At 42.4% G+C, this 21281-nt stretch overlaps 1 protein-coding gene across 1 annotated transcript; it reads right to left on the bottom strand.

Moving 5' to 3' along the window:
• Nucleotides 1-1686: 1686 nt before the first annotated feature.
• On the bottom strand, nt 1687-14448 carry LOC120844911 (probable CoA ligase CCL7). Its single transcript, XM_040216920.2, has 7 exons — nt 14246-14448; nt 14049-14152; nt 13326-13528; nt 12493-12661; nt 10595-10867; nt 5495-5639; nt 1687-1927 (listed from the first exon to the last, which is right to left on the bottom strand). The coding sequence occupies exons 1-7, from the start codon at nt 14292-14294 to the stop codon at nt 1791-1793; spliced, it is 1080 nt and encodes a 359-aa protein (XP_040072854.1). The 5' UTR covers nt 14295-14448; the 3' UTR covers nt 1687-1790.
• Between the last annotated feature and the right edge of the window lie 6833 nt (nt 14449-21281).

Genomic DNA, 21281 nt, shown 5'->3' with positions numbered 1-21281 from the left:
CATGCCACACCATTTTCGTATTACCTCAGTAACAGTCAAGTAATAGCATGCTCATCTTATAAATGGGTCTTCATCTCACCTCTGACCTATCCATAGGCTACTCACATAACTTCTGTTATTTCTGATACTAACCGTTCTCTCAGATATTTGCACCGTAATGTCAAATTTACTACACCCTCCGTGAAACGACCTAGCGTGTACTACATTTATAACATCGAAGTTAGAATCCGCCTCATCTATATGGTCTCCATGGCACTCTTACCTCGCAAATAATCTAGAATTCGTCCAAAACAGAGCCCTTCGTTTTATTCATAACAACTACTTACCTTATACCAGCAAATCAGGATTACGCCAATCAGCTAACCTTCATTCACTTTCCCTTCACCGCCTTCCTCTCCTCCATCGATTTTTTAACACAATAGCCACCTCAAAGAATTACGGCTATCACCTCCCCGTCGTGTTTTCTCTCGTCTATATCGCCTACGTAAATTACGTCCACTTCGTTCATCAACCCTTTTTCACCAGACTTCCCCACTACAATGGCCATCGAGGATTGGAATTTACTACATCACAACATCGTTCCTATTAACGATACTACAAAATTTGTTGAAGCCATTACCCTCTGCTTATCTAACCTACCTAGCTATCTTAGTGTTATAATCGTGTCTACTCTTCTATCGTTTCTTTGTTCTATTGCCACCCCCCTGTATAATGCCCCACGGGCCCTCAAGGAAAATAAACGATGATGATGATGACGCGTGTCCTTCGTTAACCACGATTTCTTTTACCCAGTACTGTCACTATATTTATTATTTTACTGGCATGTACAATAATGTTATGGCAAAAGGTTTTCACAGTTTGTTTTTTTTCTTTTTTCGCTGAGTCTATCGTTTAAGTTCAGTTTCGACAAATCAAGAAACGTTTCCTCGCTTTTCTGAGGAAGCCATTTTATGAAGACAAAAAACAGTTGATGCTTCGATGAGAGTACCTAAAATACAGCAATCACCTGAATAGAATATTTGACACTCGCAGTGCCTGTCGTGCTTTTCTTTTCTTCGTTCGCTCTTTTATACCTGTTTATCATCATGTACAACGTTCAGCCACTGGCCCTATTCGCTACTTTAGTTCGGTTTGATGATCGTTTAACATTTTGAAAAGAGGTTGTTTTGGGATATTGTAAACTTTGTGCTCCGCATGGCATTTGTAAAATAGTAATTTCTTAGGAAGCTTGAAGTGACAGGTAAAAAAAGTGAAAGCCGTTTACAACTCCCTGTAACGCCGAATCGGAGCGCAGCTCTTAAGGAGGAGGAGGGAAGGGTACTAAGGCGAGGGTAGACCCCTCTCTTTCCTCCTCCTTCTCCTCCTCCTCCCCTCATTCTTGAATATGCTCTGTGGGGTCACCTGACCTCGGGGGAGGGGGTCATGTGACTTCGGGGGGGAGGGGGGGGTCGCGTGACCTCGGGGAGGGGGTCACGTGACCTTGGGGTGACCTTGGTGGGTCACATGACCCTGGGTGACCTTGAGGGGCCACGTGACCTCGCGGTAATGGCGACGGCGACGCCGACGCCACTCAGGCCGGAAACTGGCGCCTAAGAGCTGCGCTCTAAAAATACTTGTCTTGACCATTTTTATAAATCTGTATAGAATCGGTAGTTCGTGCTTTATGACAGTGCCATGATCTGTTCTGCTTAGAGGTAAATACACGTGTTTATTACAATCAAAACACAGAAGCACCTTCGTCGGGCGTTTCGCATTAGTTTAGGTATGGTTTGAAATGCTGACAGGCTCCACTATTCTTTCAACATTTCCTTTTCTAGAGCGACCTTCGTCTTGAGTTCTTGTCTCCTAACCTTTCCGTTATCAAACTTGGGAAGGTATTTCATAAAAACAACTCCTCCGTACAGATGCTTGAAGACTGCTGCTTGTCCTGCAAACAAGAAGCCGAGGTTAAACAAGTACGAAGAATTTGCAAATCAATCTCCCACGGGCTTCACAATATGCATCTGATTATTTAATATGCAGGTAAAATACCTTAAAGTGTATGAATTCATATTCTTGAAGCCTTGTGGCTTTGAGAAAAGGCATGAAAGAAAGAGAAAAAATTTAACCCGGCGTGCCTCGAGCATTTCAGGAAGCAAGTTGATGGTAGCCATTGAGAGGTTGAGGAAGCCAGGGAATCTCTTTAGCATGCCCGTCCCCTAGTACGCCTTCATTCCTTTTAGTCTTGCTTTGGCTTCGCATGCACACTCGAGGTTCGTGAGACGCTGAGACGTTATCAAGGCTAGAAAGCTCGCACTGGACGAGAGAAAACTAAAGGACATACGTGCTGTTCTAATTCTGTCAGTGACTAAATGTTAATTTTCATTTTCACTTTCAAATCAAAGTTAGTTCAAGTTACCCAAGTGCCACAGAACAGAAGTTAACATCGTCAAGGTTATGCATAGAAACTTTGCATTTGTCGCAATGTTTCTCGTGCAAGCCTTGTAAACATCGAATTATTTTAAAAAAAGTTGCCTCTAAAGGCCCGTTCACACTCTTGCAACCGAGTGCGACCGAGAGAGACCAAACCGGTTTTTAAACCTCTTGCGATCTCTTAGGACCAGCTCCGCTCAGTGCATCCGGTCCCAAGAAGTCTTTCTCTGTCGTACTCGGTTGCAAGAGTTTGAACGCGCCTTAAACAAACATTTGCTCTGATGTATACAACACGCCTTAGTATATGAACCATAAGCACGGCACTATGCATCTTACCTGGTCACGGAAGGTATGAAGATTTGTTTATATAAACGGCTTAACACTTAAAGAAAATCGTATCAACGGAAAATATGTCCTGGATATAATTCCCCGCATTGTGTACGAGTGTTATTTTCCTGCGTGTTAAGTACAATGCGTTTGTTCTTGTATTTGTAGTTTTTAGCGTGACAGTGTATATATCGAGAAAAGGACTCATGCTTCAATTTACATTTCTCGAAATAAAGTGGCTCATAAGCGGTGTTTTTTATTAAACACATTTTGTACATTAGACTTGCCACTTACACTTCTAAATACAAAAGGTAGGACATGCTAACAAAACATCATTGAATGAAATGTGAATATTGTCAAGATGACATATACCTGCTATGAGCTCCTTCAATTCTGTCGCCAGGCTCTCGAGGTTTCTTTTGAAGCAATCTTTAAGAACGACACAAGCTGTTGGAGCCTCGCCATACTTTGGATTCGGAATACCCACAACTGTGGCCTCTGCGACAGACTTATGGGTCAATAAAATGTCTTCCAGCTCAGCAGGGGCGACCACATTGTCCATGCATTTTATAATTTCTTTCATTCTCTCGATGACATGAATCCGCCCTTCAGTGTCGTAGTAGCCGAGATCACCTTAAAGATCAAAATATCATCTTCACGAGTTGTGATGGCCATACGTTTTTGTTTTAAGGCCAAACTTTGGGGTGATTCGATCTCATCACGGTGCGTACCAAATTCTAACGCAGGTCAGAAGTGTCGACGAAGAGATGCCTTGCAGTTCTGAAATTAGTGCTCGTCCATCCTCCACGGCCCTGCAGAACGTATGCAAGCAGTACCTCCGCGTAGTGGTTTAGGATTTTTTTTTTTTGTGGCATTAACAAGTTTTTTGCAATCCGCTTTGAAGATAATCGTAGTTTTGTACTAAACTTAATGTACAGCGCGTCCTCGAAAAAAAAATTTCGAGCGTAATTTTTTACTGCAGAGTAGACTACTCATCGCCGGGCTCCCAATCTGCGCTACGGTTCGGACCTGACACAAAATGTTGAAAAATAACCACTATACGTTTCAAATGTTTATGTCATTTTTTTTTTAAATTTCCACGGGAAATAGAGTTCATTCCCGGTAGCTGGCGCCATTCGCTCTAATATAAATCGACGGCTTCGTCGTACAGAATTTTTCCATCGAAAATTAAAAAAAAAAGAAGGACGTTTACAATTTTTTGTAATGTCGAAATATTGAGGTGGGGGAGAGGAAGGTATGCCCCTCCTCGTTCCCCTCCTCCTCTTCTAGATCTGCTCCCCTTTCATTTAGCGGGAAATGTTTGCAAAATTTCCTGCTAGATTTAGCGGGGAAAATTTTCCGTTAATTTTAACGGGGAAATTTTTCCATATTGCAACGCGCGGTTACATCCGCTTGCATTATTCCCATAATGCATCGCACGCTGTTGCACCCGCGGCGACGCCGCTCAAACCGAAAGAGGGCTACTGCTAAGAGCTGCGTTCCTAAAAGGCTTACAACTTTTCAATTACATAACGGCAAGCCTTAAAACTTTGACATCTGGTCCGTTTACTACCGTCATTTGGAGGGAGACTGAGCTTTCACTGGTGCCTATTGTATTTTTACTGCAAAGGAAGGCACAGTACATTTTCTAGGGGAACACGCACTTTTTTTGTGTGTGTCAGCCTCAGCTGGTAATCTAAAGTTAACATGGTTATGAAAACAGGTTCGCAACAATAATGCCTCTGTTGGCGCTAAGCTATCGGCGAGTGTTTTTATTTATTGTTATTTTTGGTATGACGGAACCAAGACAGCCTAACTTCGGCAGAGATTAATGAGAGACAGAATTCAGTTGTCTGGATTCCAAACAGATTGTGGCATCTTTTGGTGACAAGAAACACATTTGTGATTGAAATGTGCAAGCTCGGGCGTGTGCTTGAAAGCATTCAGAGCAAATTTGATGTATCCATTTTGAGATTCTCGCTTCAAACTTGTTGTCTGGTGTGTGCCGCGGTCGATGGCATTCTCCCAAAGGAATCACTTCTTTATTTCGAATTCCTTAAGACGTTCATTATTTTGCCTTTTTTAAACGTTTTGTACATTCGAACATGGTGATAGTCTCATGGCTACATTCATTTCTACATGCAGATTAGTAGACATTTGACACAGCTAGGTTTATTAATTATCGTTGCAGCACCGAATGGGGGTATGTCTAAAATACGATTCAAAACGTATGCGAGCAGGTGAATAATCATATTCAAGAAATAAAACCTCGAGACAAGGAAACAAACTGGGACATACACACCACCGTCTCAAACCAGCGCAGCATACAGCTGTCATTTCATTCCACAACAGTCATCTTCTTCTTTGAAAAACTCGATCCAAAGTATACGCATTCGGCGGCAGGGAAACTCACTGTACTAGAAAGCCTCGAGCACACAAAAAAGGACAGCTGTATGCTGTGCTGGTTTAAAAGATAGTGTGCATGTCCCATTTTTTTTTTTTTTTTGGGGGGGGGGGGGTTGTCTTAAGGTTTTGTTTCTTAATTATAAGGGTGTGTTTACCACTTTCACAGCACACAATTCTTGACTAACATAGCTCGACGAAAAAACTGTGGGCAGAGAAATATGATGAAGTGCGCAAAAGAATGCCGACTAGCTAGCTAGACAGGCACAATAAAACCGCTGGTGCTTGATATAGGATATTGAATTACTAGCAGTGCTCGTTAATAACAGAACAAATGAGACGACTGCTGTACCTGTACGGTACCAGCCGCCAGAGTTCACAGCTTCAGCGGTAGCTTCAGGACACCCATAGTAGCCTTTCATGATGCATGGTGTGTGAATTTCGATTTCACCATTTTGATATGGGCCGAGAGACTCTCCGCTGACTAGGTCTGTAACCTGGGAATAAATTCAAAACTACATTTACTCTTTTTTTTCAAGAATTGAGATCTGCATAGTAAAAGATGCAGTGAAAAATGACGTTACTGAGACGATGACAAAGAATAGAGATACACAGGACAACCGCTGTTTTTCTCTCAAACTCGATTTCAAAGGATCTCTTACCAACTCGCCCAAATATCCAAACTTAACAAGTGACAGCTGGCACCACCGTCTTCGGAAATTGTTAAGTATCTGTGGCAATTTAGGATAATAAATTGTCAGATTGTAATGTTTAGGCTTTCTACGAGTATTTACACCCTAAAAGTTGTCGGATAACGGTAAATAAATCCAAGGTTGCGCAATGCAGAGGGGCTTTTTAACGCAAGAGGAAACAGGATATGTCAATAGACTATTTCGATGAAGCCGTGCACGCAACACGGCGCGCGTTGCACTCTGGGAACTAGTTGGCCAGGGAGGAAAGTGGCATGGTTTCGGTTTCGATCGACACGTCGACAAGAGGTCACACACAGAACGTGGACTATTAACGGCCGTTATCTCATGCTTTCTGGTCCCGAGAGCGTCATTGGTGGTCTGTAAACTAAACTAAATGGCCAGACCTCGAAGCTTCAGCACAAACAATAAGCATGCATACATCGAGCTCGAGCCTTTTACATTAGTATTGCTGATCAGTTTCTTTCGTGCTTCCATAGACGAAATATAACTTTTTGCGATTACTGTTTTTCTTAATACGCCTGAGTACGCGAGCTAAAACTCTGAGGCGCCATTGAAAAGCTCCATTTGAACACACTTCTCATCTCTCATCTCTACTGCCCGCAGACTGCACGAAGTGAAGTTTCCACCCGCTTGCATTCCACTTATATTCAACATCGCGTATGCGCATAAAGTTATCCTGCAAACACATAGGCACATTCGCACATACAAACCGTTTTAAGAAAGCAAAATTCGAGCACTTGAGTGAAGAATGTCGCACCATTCGCCGGAAGGGCGCCGGACGGGCATGAACCCCTATGCGGTGCGCCAAACGAACGAAATTATTCAAAACGCATTTGACGGTTGCTTATGGCTATAATATTTGTTATGTGTTTGCTTTCTTCCTGACTGACTATGCCGAGATAATTTCAGACACACCGTTCAGGCACAGATATTGGGCGTCAGGAAAAGCTCGTCCAAAAAGGCTTACCGAGGAGTAGGGGACGTTTGCTAGGGCCTCCGTCGTAGCAAGCCGATCGAGTGTTTACGAAAACTTAATCTTCTATCAGCATAAAATTTAAGCGTGAGGTATGTGATCACACGAGGAACACATTATAGTAGTTTTTGTGCAGTAGGGAAGTCGAATTGATTGCGTTTCTTTAAAAGTTCATGCGCCAACGTTGGGCTCAACTTTGATAATCCTGTGAAGATGCGGCTTGCTTTTTGCCCAATGAAGTAACAAGAAGCGGACGTTTGGCAAACAAAATACGTGTAATGCTCAAGGTGACCAAAGTGCAGTTGTAGTTCACTAGTACTAGACGGGATTACTGACATTGAGCTCAAAGATGCACTCGTGGGGTGAGGTGACTAAGCCACGTCTTACTACGTTTGCAAACGCACGCACAGTATCCGGTGTTTCGGGAACCAAGTAAAGTACCCCGGTCTTCTTTTTGTATCGCTCGAGAATGAGTGTATTGTACATTCGTAAAACGTCAGATAATCGAAAACGCAATCAGCGCGTTCGGTCGCGGCGTGATAGCATGAGATGAACCAGCTCACTCGAAACCGAAACTCAGTGGCCAACTAGTTCCCAGAGTTCACTGCGTGGTATTTCGCCGCGATGGGGTGCGTCGGTTTTGGAAGAAGTCAATTAGGGAAGTTTCAGAAAGTAAGTACCTACTGGTACATTAGTCCTGCGAGAATATTACTCTTCTAGTCATATATGCGCAGTTGTGTTCCTTGGTCTGCTAGTCAGACCCCGTTGGTGGTTATTTTTAAGTGATTAATGTTCTTCAGATTTGTTTTCCAATTATTTTATATAACTAAGCAGAACGACACGCCGACCTCGAACTCCGGTTTATGGTAATTCTTCTTTTTGTATAAAACAAATATTTTACAATGCAGACCCCATAAGATACAATAGAAAAATTATAATTTGTATTACTGATTAGGATATAACAAAATGCGTTATACAGAAACGAGAGCGAGAGCTTAAGAACGGCGACAGACAGGAATGTAGCTCTCAAAATGCATTGCGAAGCACTAAAATTACATCTTGTCGCAAAAAAAAAATGTGACGGAAGTGAATGAAAAATTATTGAGAACTCACGCTTTACAAATTCCCAATCTTAATAAATATGCCCCTAAAAGTTCAACACCCTTGTCTATTAAAATTAGAAACCAAGACTTTATTACCACAAACGGCTTTTACTATAGATGCCAGAGAATTTAGCACAAGTCTCAGGCGGCAGAATCTTTAAGGGTAGAGAAAACCTTTCGCCGCAGTATGTAAAACGCCTTCACATGAAAGGGTATTATATGGAAAGCTATATTGAGCTATAGAGAAATCATAGATAATCAAGTGTTTCTCAAATAATGCTGTGTGTCTTTTTTATGGGCATCTTTCTTGCTGGACGCACATTCAATCCTGACTTAAACCAACATACTAGGAAAGAAAGTAGACAGAATGGCTGCACTCCGTGTCTATCCCCCGGAACGTATGTATGCATGTTCCTCTTTTTACGTGTCCATAAAAACATTTTCAATGACACTAGAGCTTTATCTAGGTGTTTGAAGCATGAAATTTACTTACGATATAGATCGCACCGTTACTCGTCCTAGAGTCATCATCATATTAAACTACCGTTTTTTTTTGTTTTGTTTTTTTGCGATACATACGTTTTACAGTTGCTTGGGTCACACCCCTCGAAAATAGAAGTTCTCACAAATACTCTTTTTTTGTACATAAGTCGCACGTTCGTATAACTCTCGCTTATACGTATATTTACAATCGGCGCGTTAAAACTTCACTGATGAGCTTTCATATGGGCATTGATCACATTATATGCGCTAACGAAGGTTGGCCAGTTTCAACATTCTCATAAGTCAATCGAAGAAGTATAATTTTGAGGCAAAGTTCAGAAGTCTGCACTTAAAGAAACATCTTCATAAAAGTCGCTAAACAGAAAAAAAGCGTCAACTCAACGTTTTTAGGATAATACACAAAAAAAAATACGACGGTTGCATTAAAAACTACGGTAACAACATGGTAAGTTAAACGCTTCTCCAGCATCGAAGATATTTTTGAACTGTACCTTCAAGATAAGTTTTAATGTAATAATATATCTTATTCCTATTTACGTATAGACCGACACGCGGAGCGGTTACTCCTCAAACAAGGCCTGCTTGCCATTCAACATGAAGTTGCTGCCACCGAAGTGGACGACTCACATCGTCGTTTGTTTTGTTTTTTCGCCAAGCCAGTTCACGGCCGATATGGTGTAGGCGTACAGGACTCTCCAAGCCTACGATTTCTTCGAGTCGGCTTCCGCACTGCCGGCGGGATCAGCAGACAATGCGTCTGCCGAAGTGTATTTATTAATTGATTAAATACACTCAGTATTTTCGAGTCAGGGTATGATATTTTTCCTACCCTCATGACCACAAGGCGTGACAAGCGGTAACGCTTTGTCCGTTGTGCAGTCTAGGCGGTAACACGTTAGAAGTAACGGCGTTACCAGAAGCCCGTTACTTTTTCAGTAACGTAGTAACCTACTCATTACTTTTTTGACACAGTAACAGGTAACGTACTTACGTTACTATTTCAAGTACGTTACTCGTTACTACTTCCCAAGTCTCAAGGAAATTACACTTCAATTTCTTCCGTGTTTTTAGGCGTCAAGCCATGTGAATTGCTGAGTTTTCTGCGTTTTTCTTTGCGTTTTTTCTAATGAGTATCTGGGTAAAGCCGTAAAAAGAGATAAAGTAATTACGTTCAGTTTCTGCATCAACATAATGTTCCTTGATATATGAGCTTATGCTGTATCCTGAATCGTCAAAATAGTAAAAACGTGTTAAATTATAATTTTAAACGTGACGCAGAAGTATTACTTTTTATCGGTAGCGGTAACGCGTTCCTTTCATTTTTAGGTAACGTAGCTCGGTAACGAGTGCCTTTTGTTTACAAGTAATGAGGAAAGTGTTCCATTACTTTTTTTCGGTAACGCCTACAACACTGCCGTCCTCTCGCCGATCCCCTCCTGCTTGTTAGCACGGGCGTAGCGAGCCTCCGACGAGCGCTTGGCCGGTGCTTTGTGCACGAACACCGTGCAAACAAAATCCGGGTGGTCTCGATCGGACGACCGTTTCCCTGCTTACAAGCAAGCCTCGGGACGGAGATTGAAATGAAAGCAGCACTTGTCTTCAACAAAGTGCGTGCCGCACAAACAATCGTTCGCGCGAGGTGACCATTTTTTTTTTTTCGATCAACGGATATTATTTACCTTCTGCGCCTTTCAGATTCTACCGGGAACTTGTGGAAACTCACGCTGCTACATTTAGTTTGTACTTTTCGGTGCAAATAACGGCAATATAGCTTCGCGGCATGCTGAAATGCTATGACGCCCATGCGAAACGTGCGCTTTTCTGCCCATACCACCCGGCTCCCGCGCGATCGCAGCGCCGCCGCAGCTCCTGGACGTCAACCCCGCGTGTCAGTCTATACATATTGCGGGAAATGTTTTAATCTTTTGGGAAGATCGGTGTTACAATATTGTATTGAACGTCTATAAGATTCTACAAACATTACGGTACCGACTTTGCAGATTATAAAAGAAATAAACCTATCATTTCTTGCTACATCTAAATAAACTGTTTGTTCCTATATCACACTAAATAAGCATGTGAACAATAAAAGGGTAATTAACTTTTTAGGTGTTACCAAATGAAGAAAGCATGTACCAGTTGAGGCATTTCAGACATACCTTGAATTTGCTCCCGGCCAGAGGTACACCACTATGGTCAAAGGTAATTTGACCAACAGGTGAGCAACATACAATACCAAACGTTTCGGTCATGCCGTAGACATTGATGAGTGATTCCACGTTGAATATTTCACGAATTTCCATTGCAAACGATTTTGTTACTACCGATCCACCCGCCATTATTCGTTTTACACCAGGTATGATATCGTTGTTTTTTCTAGCATTATGAAAAATATCCTTCATCCGGCCAGCTAAGCCAATAAATATAGATACCTGTAAAGGGAAAAGACAACATATCATAGGGTGCCTTTTTGTTTCCAAGCACAATAAGGTAATTATTTGTATTATTGTCACGCCGAAACATAGGCACTTTGATTGAAGAATGTACAAATGTTGAATAGCCAAAATGTATGTAAGCATCCAGACAGAGGCTTCATGTCGGGAAACATTTCTAACATTCTCATTCATAATAATGCGTTATTTTTGTTACACATAATTGTTGTGAGTGAGAATTTTTATTTCAGACTTATCGAAGGCGAAGATTGAAAGTCTTAGATTTAGTTTTGTACTTGACCTCTCATTTGGTTTAGTCTTTTTAACAATGCTAAAACGCTCAAAGCTGGAGAATATATAGTGTCAAATCAATGTCGAGGTTATCAGAATTATAGTAGTCATATACACTCCTGGTGAAAATGTTGCCAGTATTTCTGAAATAGTCTGGAATACGGAGTGAAACATTCTGCCTTATATTAAATTTGGCCTGAAATTTTTGAAACCAGAAGCAAAACATTAGCGCATTTCATTAAACAAATTCGAGTTTCTGCAACAGCTCTGACTTTCAATTAAAGTACTGAAACTGATTAGTTTATTTACTGACACCACTTGCAACCAATTAATATTCGCCATCAAAACGTCGCTGAAAAAACAGCCTTGAATTTGAACGTAAGAGGGGCAAAGGTCTCTTTTTTTATTACTCTGCTGTTGCTGTGAAACCAAGCCAGCATGTTTGGAACTTATAGAAGCAAGTTACAATCGCAACGCCAAAAACCACCAAGAGGGGATTTGAATGAAATAAAGCTATTGCTATACACATTATTTCCCCGCAATTTGGATAGAGCCTTGTACTGTATGCTAGCTTGATATATATATTTTTCGTAAGGCCTATCACGAATAACTTTCGCAGTGTGACGAAGACTGAATACATATCTCATATAAAGATTAAGAAAAAGTTCATACTTATGAAAGCCTTCGAATAAGCGTTCGTTTTTGGCACCAAATAGCTCATGTCGACCGCAATAATGTTCGCATGAGGAGCGTTTTATTTTATGACAACGAAAAAAAATACAGATTACCGTCAACCTGGTTTCCTCAATTTAGTGCCATGAAAACTGCCACTGCGATGCGCAGATATAGCTTGGTGCCTTGAGTCAAGAAAAGGAATAAACATGATTGTTATAAAAAAACATTACAGGAGGACATTTAAGACTGCTTACGTGTAGGAATGCGAAAGCATTCCTACACGCAGCGCATTCCTGCAAGCAGACCGCCCTGTCTTCCTATCGCACACTGCGTTATGGCGGTGATATCACGTTCCCCTACTGCGCAGGCGCGGCGAACCCCGCCGTCTCCACGGCTTCCGTGACGATGCATCTGCGTTGCTGTGCTTTTGCCCAATGGGAATTTAACTGCCGCTTCGCTGCTACAGGCAGTTAGAAGCAACGCCGGCTTCGCTCCATGAGACAGTTAGTGCTTTCGCATAAAAATATTTTGTTGAGGAATGTAAAAGAAGAATCAATCACTGTCTGCTACTCTTTAATGAATGTATAGTAGTCGGCTTGGTAAGGATAAACTATTCTGCGATATGATCGGGATTTCTAGTTCCATCTTACTATTCTCACCTTAAAGGTTTTGAGAGTTTTCAGAAAATCTTCGTACGAAATTAAGGGATCTGTGATGACAGTCTTTGCACCTATAAGCATAGAAAACATGGCTACCGCGAAACCCGACACATAGGTAAAGGGATTCCAGTCCAAGAAAACATCGTCTTCGGTGCAAATTCCTGTAGACCTGAAACCCAGAAGAATAGATACGCATAAATGCAGGACGTTTTAAAGACGAAAGAATGCACCAGATATCCCCTTTTCAATAGAATTTAATTTTTAACTCTGTATGAAGTAACATATCATGTGCTTGGCTTTTAATATGAGTTGCTCCAGAAGTGCGACATAATGAGAGAAACAAAGATATAAATAAGAGATGCACGAAGATTCGGGTTCCTACTTTTCTTTTACTTATACTGATTTTTAGTGGTAATTTCGCTTAAAATAAATTTGACCCATGTGGGCCCGAAAAGTATTATTTCCTGCACTATTTTTAGGATACAGTTCATAACTTACATTGAGCTTTAATTTTATCAAGCAAGATCAAGCTTGCTTTCTGATATCCTGTTATTCGGCAGGTTATTGCTTTTATTACTCCAGTAACCACTTTCACAAAAGTAGTTGCAGCTCCTTCATGTCGACATCGGTGATTATTTAATATAAGGTCTGCTTATGCGAAGCTCATTGCAGGCACTCCTTCTTTTTTTATTTACTTGACAAATTACATACTGAGCATAATTTACATCCGTGCCTGTACACAAAAATAAAATAAATGCGTCCTACCGACCTTACAGAACTTTATTCTTTTGTTTTCAAAACGGATATATATTTCCCCTTCCATCATCAGGTACCTGTATGCGTAGAACGAGGCACAATACGCTTTGTGCGATATTTCCACACCCTTCGGGAGGCCCGTTGACCCTGACGTGTACAGAATGACCACAACTTCTTTCTCGGTCTCTGTGGGCACGTGGGGTTTGAAGGACGCATCAGGAAGATCTTGGAAAAGGAGAACGTCGATGAAACCAGGCGCACCTCCTACGGCGAACAATCCCTGCGAAGTGAAACAGAAGGATCTGATAGAATGCTGTGCTCGTTGCATGGTGAAAGAAACTGGTGGACTCGAATTCCTAAACGCAATAGATATGTAATCCCGAGGGCGATAGAGATAGTTTCTTCTCTTCTGAATAAGGAAGGAATTAAACCTTCAAATTAATGTACTGTTTATATGTGTTAACATACTGAGACTTTTACTACCAAACACCGTAGTGTCACGTCAGATGCTGCAATTGCAAATAAAGACTTGATCGGATCTTTCGCTACTACACAGTTAGCACGCCTTTTCACTCTCTCGTAAAAAACTTGCATTCAAAGTAATTCGATCACAAACACTTCCAAGTGAAAAACAACCGTGATTTCTCAAACAGCCAAAAACACATGCCATGATTTTTTTTTTTTTTGTGGCGACGGTGAAGTATTTTTATTCTAGTATCTTATTTTGGCGAGGAAAGTACAGGCATTGTTTTATTGTCTGTAAAATGCTCCAATAATTGAATAGATAAGCACTTGCGCACCTTAATGATCGTTGGTATATTCCACTTCGCAGCCTGTGGCGCGGTTTCTAGGTCCATTAGTAGAAAAGTGCAGTGGCTGTCTTCAATCGTATACACCAACTCCCCTATAAAACAAATCTCATTAGACTTACTATTTCCAAAAAAAAGAACTGCCTAAATGAATCTTCGATTCAATTTAAGGCGTTTTGAGTACTCACTTTCCACGTAGGCCGTCTTCGCCATGACGAGCGTCCCGCCCGCAAACATAACACCAAATGCCGCGGCTACATTTTCAACGGTGTTGCCAACATACGCACACACCTTGGTCCCCGGTTTAACACCGTGTTGATAAAAGCCTTCAGCGTATTTACGAATTTTTTTTTAACAACTGCGAGGAGGTCAAACTTTGGTAGGCGTCAACCTGAAGAAAAAGTAAGGAACGGAAGGGGTGTCTTATAGACGAACGCAAAACATGTTGTTAAAGAAGCTGCTGCTAGAAAATCCGTTTATATATGTTGAGTGGCACATTGCTACGCTTTAAAATAGTAAGGGGAAAAAAAGTGAAAGCCGTTTACAAATCCCTGTAACGCCGAATTGGAGCGCAGCTCTTGAGGAGGAGGAGTGAAGGGTACTGAGGGGAGGGTAGACCCCTCCCCCTTGTCCTCCTCCTCCCCTCATTCTTTAATATGCTCCGGGGGGGGGGGGTGTCACGTGACTTCGGGGAGGGGGTCACGTGACCTCGGGGAGGCGTGACCTGGGGGTGACCTCAAGGCCACGTGACCCCAAAGGTGACCCCCACGTGACCTTGGGGTCACGTGACCTGGAGGGGTCACGTGACCTCGGGGGGTCACGTGGGGTCACGTGACCTTGAGATGACCTTGGAAGGGGTCACGTGACCTTGGGGGTCACGTGACCTCGGGGGTCACGTGACCTTGGGGAGGCGTCCACGTGACCTCGGGGGTCACGTGACCTCAGAGGGGTCACGTGACTTGGGGGTCACGTGACCTTCAAAGGGTCACGTGGGGTCATCTTGGGGTCACGTGACCTTGAGATGACCTTGGAAGGGGTCACGTGACCTCGAGGGGTCACGTGACCTTCAGGGGGTCACGTGGGGTCACGTGACCTTGAGATGACCTTGGGAGGGGTCACGTGACCTTGGGGGTCACGTGACCTTGGGATGACCTTGGTTACGCCGACGCCGACGGCGACGGCGACGCCGCTCAAGCCGGGAACGGGCCCCTAAGAGCTGCGCTCTAAAATCGATAACAAAAAAAAAATCTTTTTTCCGGAAAATTGAAGCCAGAATAAGCAAGCTGTAAAATTGTTATTCAGGTTGAGTCGATACATTTGTCTTATATACGCAGCAGCGATGTTAGATACAGTGCTGAACGTTTAAATGGAATGAAGGTTGATCCTATTATAGCTTCTTATTGTCTTTCCTTATACGCGTCACGCTACTTCTCTAGTTTTTGACTAAACTTCATTGAGCAAAAGAAGCGACGAATTTCTCCCAGGGTCGTTCACTGTGCGCGTGACATCACAAGCGTGGCTGTTGCGCAGCGCGCAAAGCGAACCTGCGTTCGGGTGAAGTTCGTAGGTTCTTCGCCGCCAATTCGATCCATGGAGTTCAGCCCTCAGTTTATCAACTCGACTGCAATAACAGAACACTGCTAAATGCCACTGGGCGTTCAATAAATCAATGAGTTGTTAGGCGCGGACGCAAGCACTACATAAGTTTTAGAAATAACGGACATGTTATCTGCACTGTCACGTAGGCACAAGCTAAAATGGCTGATCTTATTATTGTGAAGTTTACGCCTACGTAACATGGGAGCTAGATGTTGCCATTATGTGAATAGCTCATTGTTCGCACACTTTCCAGGCGAAGTTTGGAGATTTGCATGATCATCACATAAAACAGGGGACTCGCATACTCACAATGATCACCTTGTGTAATAGTTTCTTCAAGCGTCCTTCTATGAGTTCAGAAGCAGAGTTTTTTCCAACGTCAAAGTCCGGAAGAGGCGATTGTATCACTCCGTGCAGAATGCGAGCGGCCATGCTTACCGAGGTTTGGGAGGTTTTTCTATAGATGTAAATGGGGAGGAAAAACGATGGTAATAGGTTGAAAAGTACTTTATCTGTGGTTCAATAAGGCAAGACCAATAAACAGACAGGATCTATCGTTGGCATTCCGCTGTTCAGAAAAAACATTACCGCCAAGTCTGTAAAGGCCGTTTCACTGATAAAGCGCAGCGGTAAAGTACATTCAACGATGCATCAGTGCTACTATCAGTGCTGAGTTACCGCTGAGTAATTAGATCTGCGTAGTTCATTTACGTTGAAAAGGACAGAGTCGCCTACAGCTGAGCGCTAATACACAACTGCTATGGAGCAAAGTCAGTTCTTTATCTATAACGCTGTTTTAGCGCTGTGCTGTGGATGTGAATACGCCCTAACATGTAATACACACAACGACGCTTTAGGATTTCTAAAGGTTTGAGTATTCATGCCATCAAAAGATACAATACAGTATAAAATTCAACTTAAACACTGCATTTTTGTATGAAGGGCATTGTTACCGACCTTTTACAGGAAAAAAGTAAAGCTCCAAGAGATGGACTCCTCCGTTGAACCACGCCACTTCGTAGCTAGGTGGAAACAAACCGATAACTACTGTACCACTACACAATACATGCCCACAAAAAGTAGAGCATACTCATATAATGCGCACATATGCGCAGTATACAGATATTCGAGCTATGCTCATGTCCCGCGTCATATCGTTTCTCAAAAACAGTTGTGGAGCTACGCGCATATACCAGGTTATATCGTTTCTCAAAAACAGTTGTGGAGAGGCTTCTGAAATCAAACAGCGCTACGACGCTTCAACTCTAGATAAACAAGAGGTGCACAGTGCGCCAGGTGGATTTTTTTTATATATGTTTACGATTTAGAATTCATTTTTGTTGTATCCCTATTGGAAAACCCCAATATGAAAAGCGTATTATGGATATTGGTAAACAATATCTTTTTATTGTATTACAATACGATATGGACAGTGTATTGAAAAAAACATTACATTTATTGTATTGTATTACAATAAGGGTTTGTTATGGGATTCCAATATCCATAATACGCTGAAAACATTGGAATCCAATACCGTATAAACCCTTACTGGATCCCCATGAGTCTATGGGGATCCAATAAGGGTTTACGATTCCAGCGTACTTAGCGTATAATGGATATTGAAATCCAGTATATTATATCGGCTACCAATAAAACTATATACGAGTTGGAAGATCACGTTCAGCGCGGCATTTCTCCGCAACGCAGTCTCTTCTTGTGTGTATTTCTGAGTGATAAAAAAAATGTTGCTGTTGTCAAATTATGAATAAAGAAGCAAAACACTGGGCTTATCCATTCCAACTATATTTAACATATTCCTGAACTGGAGGATCTGGCACTTACTGCAAAAGAAAGTTAATTGTTTAGGACCCTCATTCAAAAACTTGCTGTTTGAAAACAGAATGTGAAATCCTCACCTTTCAATGAAAACAGCACCTGCTAGCTGTAGCCATATAGAAACTGCAAAATAAAAATTTGTGATTAGTTCGCAACAAGTAGCAATCCTTCACTAAGCCGGATAGATTCAAAATTATGCCTGCGTTTGATTGCGGAAAGATAAGCTTCCATTCCACTGCCACGGGTCATTCTGAGCTCGGTCAATTAAATATACCTATCCGGTCGTCTGGCTTCACAGTTCCTGCTTTGCACCTAACCACGGTGTAAGATACACTCTTTAGGTGAGAACACGCCGGGGTGAACTCACGGCACGAGGAATCAAATAGTGTTCGTTCGACGGGCATCCGAAAGACTGCATCATTCGGCTGCCACCGTGCCCGCGACTGACAGTGTCGCCGGCGGCCAAACGGCGAAACTGTGTGAGAGCGAAAAAACGTTATCTCGTTGCCATGACACCCCGGTACACCATGGTCTTTCTGCACGTGTGACAACTTCGCTGGAGCTCTGCGCGTGTGGTACATAAGGCGGCACGAGCCGTCTTGTACGTGCCCACGGGTCGACGAGTCACCTGCCGGCGCCGCTTGAAACCATAGTGAGAGAGTGTGAAGAGTGAACTTTATCGGGCACGTGGCCAGGAGCGCGCTGTCCTCACCTGAAGAGTATTATCTTACACCGTGCACCTAACTAAAGTATCTGGAATGCTCACCTTTGAGGAAAAACGAACTGGTGCTTGTTAGCTTGTAGGCCGTGGAAACTGGGACAAACTGGGAGAGAGATTTGCGATTAGGTGCGTTCAAGTAGAAATTACATTGAGTAGCCCCGTAAAGTACACTAAGTCGATAGGATGGAAGCTTGGGCGAGTTGGTGAACCATACTTGACGGTGACAGCGCAGCAAAAATTAATCTCACACCAGACACTCAGGAAGACAAGCACACGCGCTGAACTTACAACTCTTGTGTATTCGACTGCTTCATTTTTCTCTTCAACGTCTGGGTTGACTTTTCAGAACGTGATAGGTAGATGAAGTAGCACGAAATACAAAGGAAAATTCTAAAGAGAAGGCAAAAGAACAGTAAAAGAGAAGACAAATGAAGAAACGGAAAAAATATCTAAACGAAACACTTTTACAAATCGTCCCTCTCCCTCATCGCTATCATTTAGATAGAAATTGGAGCTCTTTGGTCGACAGCGCTATAGAAGGACTACTTACACACTTGTCCTTCAGCTGTGCTATCCTTTCCGCTTCCATTATTTCTCTAGTCAATGCGTCTGTACTCCTACCTATTACAGAACAATTTTCAAAATGTGCTATACAGCGCCACAATCGCGACGATGGATTCCCAAGTGTCCAGCTACGACTCGGTGGGTGTAATAAAAATGCTGTCTTAAACGATCATTCAAACACGTGAGAGTGGGACAGAATATACGACTCCTTCAGTACAATTTACAAAGCTCTTTTGGTGCTTTTTCGAACAACCAACTTCCCGGTGTGCCGATCCATTTACTTTCCAGCACAGGCTTAGAAACTTATTTGGTGCTGAAAAAGCAAAAATAATGTTAATGCAGTTACCTCTCTTTTTTAGGCCGTGCGAAACGTTATGTATATATGGAACAATGGCCGAGCTTTACTTTTCTGTATTGCGTTTAGGTCGTTCACCCCATTTTATTCTCTTTAATAAATCCTCTGCCACGGCTATAAGTAATGCGCTAGGATATCCTGTTGACTTTAACCTGGCGATTTGAGCATCAAAGCTAACCTTAAGTGAATGAATACAAGACTTATTAAGCACACTGGGGAGAAATAATTTACAATGCCTCGCCTATCAAGCTTGGAGTATGCTGACTGAAAATTAAGAATAGGTTTCTTCCCTTTCGGTTCGTATGACCAACATACACGATGCTCCGAAACAATTAATCTGAGGTCCAAGAACCGCAAGGAACCTTCTGTGGGGAGCTCATGAGTGATTTCTGGTGGATCTATACAGGATTTAAAACAGGAAAGAACGTTAGAGAGTAATTTTTGAAAGTCATTAGCTGCACAATCTAGCACAATCAAAAAATCATCAACAAAGCGAAACACCTTTACAACAGAAGAAGCATCTAAGCTACGTGAAAGGATCCGGTCCCGATGCGCGAGGTAAAGGTTACTCAAAACTGGTACTATGCATGAACCGATGCATACCCCTGCTTTTTGGAGAAAGGTGTTACCCTTCCAACACGCACACATAGATTTTAAATATACGGTGAGCAATTCAAGGAAACCACCTTGAAAAATTCCTGACGTGGTCTGAAAAGCAATAAGTCATGTATTCATTCCCTTAAGGTTAGCTTTGATGCTCAAATCGCAAGGTTAAAGTCAACAGGATATCCTAGTGCATTACTTACAGCCGTGGCAGAGGATTTATTAAAAAGAATAAGATGGGGTGAACGACCTAAACGCAATACAAAAAAGGGAAGGAAGGCCGTTGTTCCATATATACATAAAGTTCCGCACCAAATAAGCTTCTAAGCCTGTGCAGGAAGGTAAACGGATCGGCACACTGGGAAGTTGGTTGTTCGAAAAAGCACCAAAAGAGCTTTGTAAATTGTACTGAAGAAGTTGTATATTCTGTCCCTCTCTCATGTGGTAGAGAGTATGTAGGCCAGACTGGAAGGTGTTTGAATGATCGTTTAAGAGAGCATTTTTATAACACCCACCGAGTCGTAGCTGGACACCTGGGAATCCATTGTCGCGATTGTGGCTGTATAGCACATTTTGAATATTGTTCTGTAATAAGTAGGAGTAGAGACGCATTGACTAGAGGAATAATGGAAGCGGAAAGGATAGCACAGCTGAAGGACAAGTGTGTAAGTAGTCCTTCTATAGCGCTGTCGACCTAAGAGCTCCAATTTCTATCTAAATGATAGCGATGAGGGAGAGGGACGATTTGTAAATGTGTTTCGTATAGATATTTTTTCCGTTTCTTCATTTGTCTTCTCTTTTACTGTTCTTTTGCCTTCTCTTTAGAATTTTTCTTTGTATTTCGTGCTACTTCTTCTACTTATCACGTTCTGAAAAGTCAACCGAAACGTTGAAGAGATAAATGAAGCAGTCGAATACACAAGAGTTGTAAGTTCAGCGCATGTGCTTGTCTTCCTGAGTGCCTGGTGTGAGTTTGGTTTTTCCTGCGCTGTCACCGTCAAGTACACTAAGTCGGAAAGATTAAAAAAATTACATGCGCGGGACATAGATAACCTCTTGCGACGTAACTGGGCATACGTCAATGTCGCTCGCGTGTATTACAGAAAAATAAGCTTCAATGCAGGAGCCCCCAGTCGTTCTGAGCTTCGTCAATTAAAAGTGCTGTACCGGTCGTCTGGCTTCACTATTCCTGCTTCGGGAATTTGGAATTCTCACCTCAGAGGAAAAGCAAACTGGGACCTGCTGGCTCTTAGGCCTTGGAAACTGCCAGAAAGATTTGCGATTAGTTGCGTCCAAGTACGAATTTCTTTGACCAGCCACCTACAGCACACTAAGCCGGATAAAATCAAAATTACATGTGCGTGACATAATATGCCTCTTGTGACAAAACTGGGCACATGTTTTGTCACCTACAGCAACAGTGAAGCCAGACAGACAAGCGATACGGCGTATTTAATTGACGGAGCTCAGAACGACTCGGGACGCTTTCACTGAAGCTTGTTCTGCTGCAATACATGCGTGTATTGCAGCAAAACAAGCTTCAGTG

The sequence above is a fragment of the Ixodes scapularis genome, unplaced genomic scaffold (assembly GCF_016920785.2).
Source record: "Ixodes scapularis isolate PalLabHiFi unplaced genomic scaffold, ASM1692078v2 ptg000225l_1___fragment_3__unscaffolded, whole genome shotgun sequence".
NCBI classification, from domain to species: Eukaryota; Metazoa; Arthropoda; class Arachnida; order Ixodida; family Ixodidae; genus Ixodes; species Ixodes scapularis.
The sequence above is the reverse complement of the archived record's forward strand: the minus strand, read 5'-3'. Positions and strand labels throughout refer to the sequence as shown.

Excerpts from the sequence above, each read along its gene's own strand:
- LOC120844911 (XM_040216920.2), bottom strand. The coding sequence starts at position 14,294 with ATGTTTGCGGGCGGGACGCTCGTCATGGCGAAGACGGCCTACGTGGAA. Across the intron at positions 10,868-12,492 it reads AAACTCTCAAAACCTTTAAG|GTATCTATATTTATTGGCTT; the intron begins GTGAGAATAGTA and ends TTCCCTTTACAG. Across the intron at positions 1,928-5,494 it reads TGGCGGCTGGTACCGTACAG|GACAAGCAGCAGTCTTCAAG; the intron begins GTACAGCAGTCG and ends TCTTGTTTGCAG.